General features: G+C 40.8%; 1 protein-coding gene across 2 annotated transcripts in view; it reads left to right on the plus strand.

Annotated features, from left to right (window-relative positions):
- Window positions 1-13207, plus strand: part of lrp2a (low density lipoprotein receptor-related protein 2a) — a 178774-nt gene that overhangs the window by 111326 nt on the left and 54241 nt on the right. For both annotated transcript variants that reach the window (XM_052027503.1, XM_052027511.1), the window contains exons 50-54: window positions 2421-2666; window positions 5242-5370; window positions 6687-6806; window positions 7715-7831; window positions 13016-13132. In XM_052027503.1, the coding sequence (XP_051883463.1) occupies window positions 2421-2666; window positions 5242-5370; window positions 6687-6806; window positions 7715-7831; window positions 13016-13132 (729 nt within the window). The remainder of the gene's footprint in view (window positions 1-2420; window positions 2667-5241; window positions 5371-6686; window positions 6807-7714; window positions 7832-13015; window positions 13133-13207) is intronic.

Raw genomic sequence — 13207 nt, forward strand, 5'->3', positions numbered from 1 at the left:
AAAATTAAATATCTGATAATAATTGCACAATAATATAATCTAAAGTTAGGCAGGGCTATACCACCATCCTTTTTTTAGTTTTTGTAAATATTTCTTACTTAACCTTGGGTTTTTATTCTGTCAAATATATGAAAGAATTTTAGAATCAATAGTGTAAAAAAAAGATTTCGGGACAAAAGTTGGAATCGCTTGAAATAAATATAAAAATTTTGGTAAAATATTCATCTTAACCACATTAATTCGGCCTACCAATAATAGAGACAGTGGGGACCATTTAGTAAATAATTGTTTAACATGGTCAATTAAAGGCAATACATAAGTCCTTATGTTTCTTGGTAATTTTAACACCTAAATACATAAAATAGTAAGTTACCAATCTAAAAGGTAATGATGAAGTTGACTTTTTGTTGCTTTCATTGCAGATTGCTATCCTATATTGCTTACCCCAAACTAGAAGCTCAAATCAAAAGTTTGAAACGATGCAAAGGAGTTAATTATTATCTGCTTTCTGTCCCATTGCTCTATACTTCACTTCCTCTTCTGGTAAACTGGATCCACTGAAGTGTGTGTGTGTGTGTGTGTGTGCGTGCGTGCGTGCGTGCGTGCATGTGTGTGTGTGTGTGACTCCCAGACTCCTGGATTTCCTGCTTCTGGGTCAAGTTTGACTCTCAAAACCTTTTTTCAATGAAGGTTTCCAGCCACTGATAATTTGGTGTTTAAACAGCTTTTGGAATCTTTCCCCTTCCTCGAGTCTCCAAAACCGGTCATTTGTATCAATGCCTCAAGCTATCTACAAGTCAATCTGATCTCACTGCAAGATCTGAGGATTTAATTTTGGTCTTTATTACACTGCTTCCATTTATAAGCAAAAAATCCTTACTAATCATAGTCTTCTAATGTGACCTGAATTCCTTAATCCTTGTTTGAACATCTGAGACATTTACATGTGGTACATTTTGGTCCTAGACTTAACTCAATTACCTAAGTTTATTTTCATCTTTGACTTTCCTTGGGACCTTACCTCATGTATTCTCTTTCCTGTCATCCAGTCTTGCAAATATTCATTTCTTTCCGCAATCCCGATTCTAACCCCTTGCTAATTTTATATTTTTGAGTACATTTTCATGGATGATTTTTCTTAAATAAAAACAGAAAATACTGGAAATACTCCATAGTATTGGGAAGGGAAACAGATAACATTTCAAGTTAAAGACCCTTCGTCAGAACTAATAGCTACTCTTTTAGCATCTTTCAACTGAATGTCTTCTTAGAACCAGCTCAGATTGCCCCATCCTTCCCTTTCACTGAACTTGCTGAACTGCAGAATTAATGTTTCAGCTCAATGACCAAACTTGGCCCTAAGTCATCAATTTTAAATGTTAACTCTCTTTCTGTCTCTGTAGGCACTGCTTGATCAGCTGGGTATTTCCAGCATTTTCCATTTTTTATTCTTGCACAGCACATCTCCTAAGGACTAATTTTGCTAACTTCCTTACTTGTTCTGATCAGCCATCCGTCACTGCCTCCTTGGATTCCTCCCAATGTATCAACTATCATCATGCCTTTTCATGTTTCCTTGTAGAATGGTCATTTGTTTGTTGTGGCTCCAAGATACTGTGGGGCTCCCTGACTTGGAGTCTCATGTCTCCAATCCCTCCTTTTCTCAACACCCTTTGAGGTTTGGCTAATCCCCTTCAGTCCATTATTACCATGCTGTGGACCATTTTTGTGGATCACAGAGGTATAATTCTCACCAGCTTCCAATGGGAATGGATAGAGTGGACTTTGATAGGATGTTTCCATTATTAGGAGAGTCTAGGATCCTCTGAATAAAGGGACATCCCTTTGGAACTGAGATGAGGGGGAATTTCTTCAGCCAGAGGGTGGTAAATTTGTGGAATTCATTGCCACAGAGGGCTGTGGAGGCCAAGTCATGGAGGCAGAGATTGAAAGGCTCTTGCTCGGTAAGGGGGTTAAGGGTTACGGGGTTAAGGCGGGACAATGAGGTTGAGTAAAACAAAACAGCCATGATTGAATAGCAAAGCAGACTCAATGGGCTGAATGGCCTAATTCTGTTTCTTTTAAGGAATCAAAGTCCAAATGTGGAAATAGGCCTGAGATCCAAAGACATAGAGGTTAGTAGGTTAACATGGGTGTAATTGGGCAGCGCAGGCTTGTTGGGCTGGAAGGTCCTGTTGCCGTGCTGTATAAATAACATTTTAAAAAAGTTTTACAATCAATGGGTTACAATCAATGGGGTTTTATTTTCTAGGAGTTTTGATGGGCTCACAGCTCACTTTGGCTGCCAAGTCCCCAATTCCTGCCATTATTAAAAATAGGTTCTCCAATATCAAATGCATTACTGAATTGAAAGAAAATTGTGCCCATTTATCCAATGTGACCCAATGTTTGTTTTATAGTGAGTCACCAGTGTGAGAGCTACCAGTGGCAGTGTGCTAACAAGCATTGTATTCCTGAAGCCTGGCAATGTGATGGGGAGAATGACTGCACAGATAACTCTGATGAAGATCCTGCTTCCTGTGCTTCTAGAACCTGTCATCCTGGCCAATTTAAATGCAATAATGGCCGTTGCATTCCACAATCCTGGAAATGTGATGTAGATGATGATTGTGGAGATTATTCTGATGAGCCTTACGAGGAATGCCGTGAGTACATTTGAAGGAAAATGTTTTGGAAAGTAGATAACATTTAATATTTAATCTATTTTTGCAACTACATTAACCAAATAATGAATATTAGATGCATTTCTTCAACATTTTCTAGAGAGAAAAAGATGAAGGAATGTAGTGGGAAGGCAGGGAGATGATGCTGAGTTTTATCAACAAAGAATGGGCTTTTGTTCCTAAAGAGCCAGTGGCTGGTGGTGTGCCACAGGGGTTGGTGTTGGGACCCTTGTTATTCATTATTTATGTTAAAAATTTGGATGCTAATGCACAAGACTAGATCAGTAAATTTGCGGGTGACATGAAATTAGGAGGTGTTGATAGTGAAGGAGATTATCGTAGATTACAGGGGGATATTGATCAGTTTGGGAAGTGGGCCAAGGAGTGGCAAATGGATTTCAATACAGATAATTGTGAGTTGATGCATTTCGGAAAGTCAAACCAGCGTAGGACTTGTACTATGAACGGTAAGGCACTAAGGATGTATTGGAACAGAGGGACCGAGGAGTACGAGTGCATAGTTTGTTGAAAGCAGTGTCACAGGTAGACAGGGGGGTGATAAAGGCGTTTAGCATGCTGGCTTTCATCAGTCAGGGCACTGAGTATAGGAGTTGGGACATTATGTTGCAGTTGTATAAATCGTTGGTGAAGTCACACTTGGGGTACTGTGTACAGTTTTGATCGCCCTTTTATAAGAAAGATGTGTTTAAACTGGAAAGAGTACAGAAAAGATTTGAGGATGTTACCAGGACTGGAGATGTTGAGTTATAGGGAGAGGTTGGCTAGGCTAGGTCTTTATTCCTTGGAACGTAGAAGAATGAGGGGCTACCTTATAGACATGTTTCAAATTATGAGAGGTATAGATAAGGTGGATGGTAACAGTCTTTTCCCCAGGGTAGGGGAGTCCAAAACTAGGGGGCATACATTTAGGGGGAGAGGGGAAAGATTTAAAAGGGAACTGAAGGGCAACTTTTACACACACAGGGTGGTGAGTATGTGGAACAAACTACCAGAGGAAGTGGTTGAGATAGGTACAATGGAATCATTGAAGAAGTACTTGGATAGGGTAATGAAGGGGTGGGGCTTGGAGGGGTAAGGGCTGAACGCATGAAATTGGGACTAGCTGAGTGGTCACCATGGTTGGCATGGACAGTTTGGGCCGAAGGGCCTGTATCTGTGCTGTATTGCTCTGTGACTTTATGACTCGTAAGTATGTCCAGTTTGATTGTAATACATTTTAGTGGCTGCATTAACTTTGTTTTATATATGTATCAACAGAAATAAATTCATTTACTTGATATTTAAAATGATTGCTATTTACTGATACCAGAGATAATTTTTAATTCTAGAATGCACTGTCCATTGTGAGTATCTGCCTTCATTTACATTTGATAGGGTTAGATTGGTTTATTATTGTCACGAGTACCGAGGTACAGTGGAAAAACTTGTCTTGCATGCCGTTCGTACAGATCAATTCATTACACAGTGTATTTAGGTAGTACAGGGTAAAAACAATAACAGAATACAGAGTAAAGTGTCACAGCTACAGGGAAGTGCATTGCAGGTAGACAATAAGGTGCTAAGTCATAAGGTAGATTGTGAGGTTAAGAGTCCACCTCATCGTATAAGGGAACTGTTCAATAGTCTTATCCCAGTGGGATAGAAGCTGTCCTTGAGCCTGGTGGTATGTGCCCTCAGGTTCCTGTATCTTCTGTCTGATGGGAGAGGGGAGAAGAGAGAATGACCCAGGTGGGTGGGGTCTTTGATTATGCTGGCTGCTTCACCAAGGCAGCGAGAGGTATAGACAGAGTCCATGGAGGGGAGGCTGGTTTCTATGATGTGCTGGGCTGTGTCCACACATAGATGTAAAACAAGCTGCTTCCTTGATTATTTTATTTAGAGATTTGGCTGTCAATGGCAATGCTTCTATAAAGTTGATGCAAGTGTTTTTGTCTAGTGGAGAGAGATGTCAAATGCTCAAAGACTAATATCAATGGCCATTGATTCAGTGCACATGCCATCAATTTACATCTTGAAGTTAAGCACATTTGTATATCAGCAGCTCCAAATTAATGTACTAGAATTGGTTCCTCACAAAAAACAAACATCTGGGTTCAGAAGAGACTGCAGATGGTGGAATCTGGCAGCATCTGTGGAGGGAAATGAATAGTCATTGTTTTGGGTCGTGACCTCTCATCTCGACTGAAGGATAGATGGGAGATGGCCAGTAGCAGCAGAAATCACAGTGGGGAGCGGTGAGAGGGGGTCTCACAGAACTCCCTTCAAAGAGAGGAGGAAAATTTCTTCAAAGTGTGCACACCTTGAAGCGATTTCACAGTGGAGTAGCAAAATGTAGACACTAGGTATCCATACAGAAGTGCCCAGAAAATGACAGCAAGCTTTAAAAGGACAGCGACAGTTTATTAGCATACTCTAATTACAGTAGTTGGCAGGAGTTAAAATTACTGCTTAAATAGCCACAGGATTGAGTGTGATTGTATGTGATCAGTTAGTTGTCATGACTTTCTCTTCCCTAAGTGATCCTTGCTTATTTCAGATGGACCTGACTATACCTGTGACAACCATACTGAGTTTTCCTGTAGAACAAACTACCGTTGTGTTCCTAAATGGGCTGTTTGCAACGGCAACAATGACTGTCGGGACAACAGTGATGAGCAGAACTGTGGTATGTAAGGAAAAGTCAGGCATATTCATAATAAATCACATTGCAGCCTTTCAATTAATGTGGAGTGCTATAACTATTGTTGTATTAATGAAGGTGACTCCTAACCAGTTGTGTTTTGCAAATGACTATTTAATCTGTTCGTAGAGGTATTGACTTTAGAGAAATGTTTAGAAGAATACTTTTTCATTAAAGTAACCAGAGATGTTTATTGCCCCAAGATTTGCAGTCAGCAATGAAGCTACACTGCTTCCTTCTAATCTCAGAATAATGTCCCCACAATAATCCAGCAATTTCTGCAGCAAGATATTTCCATTTCACAACACTTGCTGCTTGCTGTCAGGTGTCAGATCAACAGGATCTCTCGTGCCCAGTAAGTGTGATGTCATCAAACCGGCTAATCACATTAAAGAAGTTTCATGGATAGCAAATCAGGAAAACTTTTTTCATTAACTTTTTAAGCACGAGGTGGAGCGCTAAACAAAAATTAGAACATATTCTTGTGATCAATGTGGAAAGTCATAAGCAAACCTTAAAATATTTTAAAATCCTTTTATTGTTAGACATTACAATAAACATCCAATACACTGGTTACTGGGGGCAGAAACCTTGCTGAGCCACAATTATGGTTTATTATGCCCATGAAGAACTTCAACCTTGTGTAACTAAGCATAAGGGTATTTTATAGTCTGTTAGTGACTTTATATTCAAACATGTTATGAATTTTTAGACCCTCCTGGAAAAACTGCTGCGGGCAGGCATGGTAGTGTATTGGTTAGCGTAACACTATTACAGCGCCAGCAATCCGGGTTCAATTCCCGTCACTGTCTGTAAGGAGTTTGTACATTCTCCCTGTGTCTGCGTGTGTTTCTTCCAGGTGCTCCGGTTTCCTCCCACATTCCAAAGATGTACGGGTTAGGAAGATGTGGGCATGCTATGTTGGTGCCGGAAGCGTGGCGACACTTGCGAGCTGCCCCCAGCACACTCTATGCAAAAGATGTATTTCACTGTGTGTTTCCATGGATGTGTGACTAGTAAAGAGATCTTTTGATTTGGGAGTGTAACTGGATCTTTGGATCTACCTCACTTTCATGACAATGATTTTTTTTTAGAAAAAAGTCAAAATAACATGCAAATACATTTGAGTTGGATGCAGTTTACACTTGAAATTAATCAGTTACATTATTAGCCAATTTTGGGAGAAACACTGTGTAAAATAAAATGGCCTAATGGAAACATTAGTATGTCATGTTACACTCTCATGGGTAATTGAAGTAATTGAGTCCTAAAATATGTACTTTCTGGAATAACTTTTGCAGAGAATCTTTCTTGTAACCCAAGTGGTGATTTCCGTTGTGACAATCATCGCTGTATCCCACTGCGCTGGAAGTGTGATGATGAAAATGACTGTGGAGATGATTCTGATGAGCGCGACTGCAGTATGTAATATCACCTTGATACAGGAAAAATTAGTTTCCATTCAATACTTCCATTGTTTTAATATTCTTTTGGTATGTTTACTTTTCAACTATTGGCAGGTTGTGATGCTCTAGAAACAGAAACATAGAGGTAGAAGCAGGAGTAGGCCATTTGGTGTTTGAGCGTGCTCTTTTATTCAATTTAATCCTGGCCGATTGTTATTTTCAATACCAAATTTCTACTTTCTCCTCATTCCCCTTTGGAGCATGCAGGAAGCGTTTGCTATAAATGCTTTGTTTCTGTGGACTGTGATGTACTGTGACCAATGTGGCCATCTGTCCTTAACTGAATTTGTCATTGAAAGTAGAATTCAGCCATGATGTGTTTAATAGTTTAGCAGACTCTCCTTTCTCTGCAAATTGATGTTGAATACACCTAAAAAAATGGGAGGAAAATTATTGTTTCCTAGCACATGGTAATAAAAGCTTGCTGTGGAAGTTACACTGTAGTAAGAAGAGTTGAGTAATCAGAATATTCTGTAATTTTCTTATAATGATCAATGAAATGCTGCTGCTTTTATTAGTTTTATATGTAGAAGATAATGTGCAATAGCGAAGCAAAAAAGCAAAAGTAATTAAGTTATTTCTGTTAGATATTGTAACCAAGCTGGTCTCTTGTCTCAAGCTGGACGTCTGTGTGACTCTGCCATTATTTATACTGGCAGCTAACGTATCTAGAAAGTGAATAGATTGTAGGATCCATGAATAGGGTCCAGGTTAACGGACTTCATAAATATTTGTAAACTCTTAAAGCAGTTCAGTTTTTTTGGCAAACTAGACTGCAGTGTTTTGATAACATACTTGGGATAAATTCTTAGGCTTGCTTGTGACTTTACTGTTCAGTATAATAATGCTTTGTCTTATTTCAGGTCCTCGTGCATGCACTGAAAGTGAATATCACTGTGATAACCTCCACTGTATTCCCGGGCACTGGGTGTGTGACCATGATAATGACTGTGAAGATAATTCAGATGAACGAGACTGTGGTATGATCAGTATTAGTGAATCAGAGAAACAACTGCACATTCCTTTAGTTTTGCAAGAGGAGGTTGGTTCTTGTATTGCACCAATGAATAGAAATCTTCAATGACTCAAAGGAAAGTTCACGGAAGAGTAAAAACAAGAACACAAACACAGGGGATTAATAATAGTTAAAATGCACATAACATGCCAGGTGGAAGATTTTCTGAGTCCGATCTTCCAAAGGACCCCTGGTAATTACTGCTGTAACTGTCAGTACTTACGACCCTTACTAATTAGAAGTTTTTTTACACAGTCGCAGATGCCTGCCTGTGTCCATCCACCAATTTCCTATCTCGCCTCATACTGTTCACTGAGCTCCCCACTGAGATGAGAAGACCAGCAGAACCTCTTTCCCTCACGTTCATGGATGGCCCATACTACTAGTGAACTAAATGATGCAGACCTGAATCAAGTAACTTGATCTACTGAAGAAAATCCCCAATCTCCAGCCTCTTCCAGTCTTCAACATCTCCAGGCTGACCTGCCCTTCCTGATCTCGTCTCTCCATCTTCCCAGTTTCTAATCTATTTTAGTTTTCTTAGCATCCAGCTTCTCTCTCCCAGCCTCTCCATCTTCAGCCTCTCTCGAACTATCCTTAGTTCAAGTTTCACCCCATTGTTCCTGATCTCCTCGTCCATCAACCTTTCTTTCTACCCTCCTTCTCTTCCTGAGATCAGCTGAAGTTTCCTTTTGATAGTCGCTTTGTCTCACATGGGTTTCCGGAGACCTCCCACTTGGCTTTCTAGGTCGGATCATAGGAAACATTGACGTTATAATGTGGGAACCAGCTATTTGCACCAACCTGTATTTACTTTTCATATGAACATATTGTTCTAATTACATTTACACTCAATGTTCCTGTTCACCTTTGTCTTAATGTCTCTCTGTCATCTAATCTTCATACCGACAGGAGATGTTTAACTCTTTGAGATTGGCAACAGGTACCTTAGCAGTTAAAATGGAATGACTCCATTTTGCACTCTGCTCATGTCAATGCCATGTTTTAATATTGCTGATTTTTGGCAGCAAATGAACTTTCCACTTGACTCTGTTCATTAATGAATGCAGACCATGTTTGTATGTAAGCTCTAATGACTCATTGACAAATTCCCGACCAGATGACTATCATGGAAAGCTATCAAAGGCTAGTAAGGTAAGACTTAAAGAAATACCACTTTAGTAAGACTGGAAGGATCAGAGTGATCTTCCAGGCTCCACAAGAAAAATGCAGGCCTTTGATAATTCATATTACTTCCAATCCTAGACATTAATTGCTGTAGCCATTAAACTTAACATCATCCAAGAAATTGCAGAGAGTTGGAGATTTGTGAACACAGCCCAGTCTATCATGGAAACCAGCCTCCCTTCCATTTTGAGATGTGTCTATTTTAACGCAAGGAGTATTGTAAACAAGGTGGATGAGCTTAGAGCTTGGATCAATACTTGGAGCTATGATGTGGTGGCCATTACGGAGACTTGGATGGCTCAGGGACTGGAATGGTTGCTTCAAGTGCCGGGTTTTAGATGTTTCAGAAAGGACAGGGAGGGAGGCAAAAGAGGTGGGGGAGTGGCGCTGTTGCTCAGAGAGAGTGTCATGGCTGCGGAAAAGGTGGACGTCGTGGAGGGATTGTCTACGGATTCTTTTTGGGTGGAGGTTAGGAACAGGAAGGGGTCAATAACTTTACTGGGTGTTTTTTATAGGCCGCCCAATAGTAACAGGGATATTGAGGAGCAGATAGGGAAGCAGATCCTAGAAAGGTGTGAGAATAACAGAGTTGTTGTGATGGGGGATTTTAATTTCCCAAAGATCGATTGGCATCTCCAGACAATGAGGGGTTTGGATGGGGTGGAGTTTGTTAAGTGTGTTCAGGAAGGAGTCTTGACACAATATGTAGATAAGCCTACAAGAGGAGAGGCTGTGCTTGATTTGGTAATGGGAAATGAACCTGGTCAGGTGTCAAATCTCTCAGTGGGTGAACATTTTGGTGATAGTGATCATAATTCTATCTCCTTTATGTTAGCGCTGGAGAGAGATAGGAACAGACAGACTAGAAAGGCGTTTACTTGGAGTAAAGGGAATTATGAGGCTCTTAGGCAGGAAATTGGAAGATTAAATTGGGAACAGATGTTCTCAGGGAAAAGTATGGAAGAAATGTGGCAAATATTCAGGGGGTATTTGTGTGGAGTTCTGCATAGGCATGTTCGAATGAGACGGGGAGTTACGAGAGGATACAGGAACCGTGGTGTACAAAGGCTATAATAAATCTAGTCAAAAGGAAAAGAAAAGCTTACAAAAGGTACAGAGAGCTAGGTAATGTTTGAGAACTGGAAGAGTATAAGGCTAATAGGAAGGAGTTTAAGAAGGAGACTAGGAGAGCCAGAAGGGGGCATGAGAAGGCCTTGGTGGGTAGGATTAAGGAAAACCCCAAGGCATTCTACAAGTGTGTGAAGAGCAAGAGGATAAGATGCGAAAGAATAGGGCCTATCAAGTGCAGCGGTGGGAAAGTGTGTATGAATCCGGAAGAAATAGCGGAGGTACCTAATGAATACTTTACGTCATTATTCACTGCGGAAAAAGATCTGGGGGATTGTAGTGGGAACTTGCAGCGGGCTGAAAAGCTTGAGCATGTAGATATTAGGAAAGAGGAGGTGCTGAATCTTTTGGAAAGCATCAAGTTGGATGTCGCTGGGACCAGATGAGATGTACCCCAGGCTGCTGTGGGAGGCGAGAGAAGAGATTGCGGAGCCTCTGACGATAACCTTTGCATCGTCGATGGCAATGGGAGAGGTTCCGAAAGATTGGAGGGTTGCGGGTGTTGTTCCCTTATTCAAGAAAGGGAGTAGGGATAGCCCAGGGAATTATAGACCAGTGAGTCTTACCTCAGTGGTTGGTAAGCTCATGGAGAAGATCCTGAGAGGCAGGATTTATGAACATTTGGAGAGGTATAATATGATGAGGAATAGTCAACATGGCTTTGTTAAGGGCAGGTCCTGCCTTACGAGCCTGATTGAATTTTTTGAGGATGTGACTAAACACATCAATGAAGGGAGAGCAGTAGATGTAGTATATATGGATTTCAGCAAGGCGTTTGATAAGGTAGCCCATGCAAGGCTTATTGAGTAAGTAAGGAGACATGGGATCCAGAACTGGCTGGCCCACAGAAGGCAAAGACTGGTTGTTGAAGGGTCATATTCTGCGTGGAGGTCGGTGACCAGTGGTGTACCTCAGGGATCTGTACTGGGACCCTTTCTCTTTGTGATTTTTATAAACGACCTGGATAAGGAAGTAGAGGGATGGGTTAGTAAGTTTGTGGATGACACGAAGGTTGGAGGTGTTGTGGATAGTTTGGAGGGCTGTCAGAGGTTACAGAGGGACATAGATAGGATGCAAAGTTGGGCTGAGAAGTGGCAGATGCAGTTCAACCCAGATAAGTGTGAAGTGGTTCATTTTGGTAGGTCAAATATGATGGCAGAATATAGTATTAATGGTAGGACTCTTGGCAGTGTGGAGGATCAGAGGGATCTTGGGGTCAGAGTCCATAGGACGCTCAAAGCGGCTGCGCAGGTTGACTCTGTGGTTCAGAAGGCATATGGTTTATTGTCCTTCATCAATCGGGGAATTGAATTTAGGATCCGAGAGGTATTGTTGCAGCTATATAGGTCCCTGGTCAGACCCCACTTGGAGTACTGTGCTCAGTTCTGGTCAGCTCACTATAGGAAGGATGTGGAAGCCATAGAAAGGGTGCAGAGGAGATTTACAAGGATGCTGTCTGGAATGCGGACCATGCCTTATAAAAGCAGGTTGAGGGAACTCGGCCTTTTCTCTTTGGATCGACGGAGGATAAGGGGGGACCTGATAGAGGTGTATAAGATGATGAGAGGTATTGATCAGGTAGATAGTCAGAGGCTTTTCCCCAGGGCTGAAATGGTGGCCACAAAAGGACATAGGTTTAAGGTGCTGGGGAGTAGGTATAGAGGAGATGTCAGGAGTAAGTTTTTTACTCAGAAAGTGGTGAGTGCGTGGAATGGGCTGCCGGCAGTGGTGGTGGAGGCGGATACGATAGGGTATTTTAAGAGACTGTTGGATAGGTACATGGAGCTGAGAAAAATAGAGGGCTATGGGGAAGCCTAGTAATTTCTAGGGTAGGGACATGTTCGGCACAGCTTTGTGGGCTGAAAGGCCTGAATTGTGCTGTAGTTTTTCTATATTTTTTCTATGTTTCTAACTCTGTCTACACTTCCCACTGCCTTGGGAAAGCAACTTAAGCAAAGACCCCTCCCACCCCAGTCATTCTCTCTTCTTCCCCTTCCATAGAGTGGAAGATACTTGCAAATACATACCACGGGGCTCAAGGACAGTTTCCATCGTGCTATTATAAGACTCTTGAATGGACATCTTGTACAATAGAGATGAATTCTTGACCTATTAATCCACCTCACCGTGGCCCTTCATTATTTGTCTACCTGCACTAGACTTTCTCTGTAATTGTAACACTGCGTTCTCTTATTATTTATTCTTCTTTACTACCTCAATGTACTTAGGTTTGGAATGATCTGTTTGGATGGCATGCAAAACAAAGCTTTTCGCTGTGTCTCGGTGCATGTGACAATAATAAACCAATTACCAGTTACCAGATTCTAAGATACCCTCAATGTTTTTTGGTGAATGAAGCTCATCTAGTAACCTTTTATTTTAGAGCAAGATTCCAGAAATTTAATGCTACAGATTTAGGAGCCACAGTTACTTTTTTGGGCTGCCTTTTCCAACTGTCAAATCCCACTTTTACTTCACTTTCTTCTGGCAGTGTGAGAGTGATGAATGAGGAAGGATTATTCTTATAAAGAGATTGCAAGATCAATTTCCAAAACTGACCTACATAATCAGCTTTTCATTTTTAGAATATGAAATATATTTGTCAGTAATCTATGATGAGCTGGCCCAAAATTATTTTTCTAATTTTCATGAAAAGACTGATATGATTTTTACGTATAAAGATATCCCAAAGTAGCTGAATGAACTGTGAGAAGTATGAATGAAATTATTTAGTCTCTTTCACAATCTCATTATGTCCTATATTACTTTGCATCCAATCAGCTAATTTTGAAGTGCAGTGACCATTGTTATGTACTCAATTTCTTTTTAACAGAGCTGCTAACATGCCTTCCTGGATATTTTGAATGTTCTAGTGGTCACTGCATTCCAGAAAGTTTCAAATGTGATGGAAGTGCTGAGTGTGCAGATTTCTCAGATGAAATCACCTGCCGTAAGTTTTTTTCCTAAAATGTATGCATATCAAAATATTTATATTAAAAAACGCTGATGAAGTAAGATCAAGTAG

The sequence above is a fragment of the Pristis pectinata genome, chromosome 1, assembly GCF_009764475.1.
Source record: "Pristis pectinata isolate sPriPec2 chromosome 1, sPriPec2.1.pri, whole genome shotgun sequence".
Lineage (NCBI taxonomy): Eukaryota > Metazoa > Chordata > Chondrichthyes > Rhinopristiformes > Pristidae > Pristis > Pristis pectinata.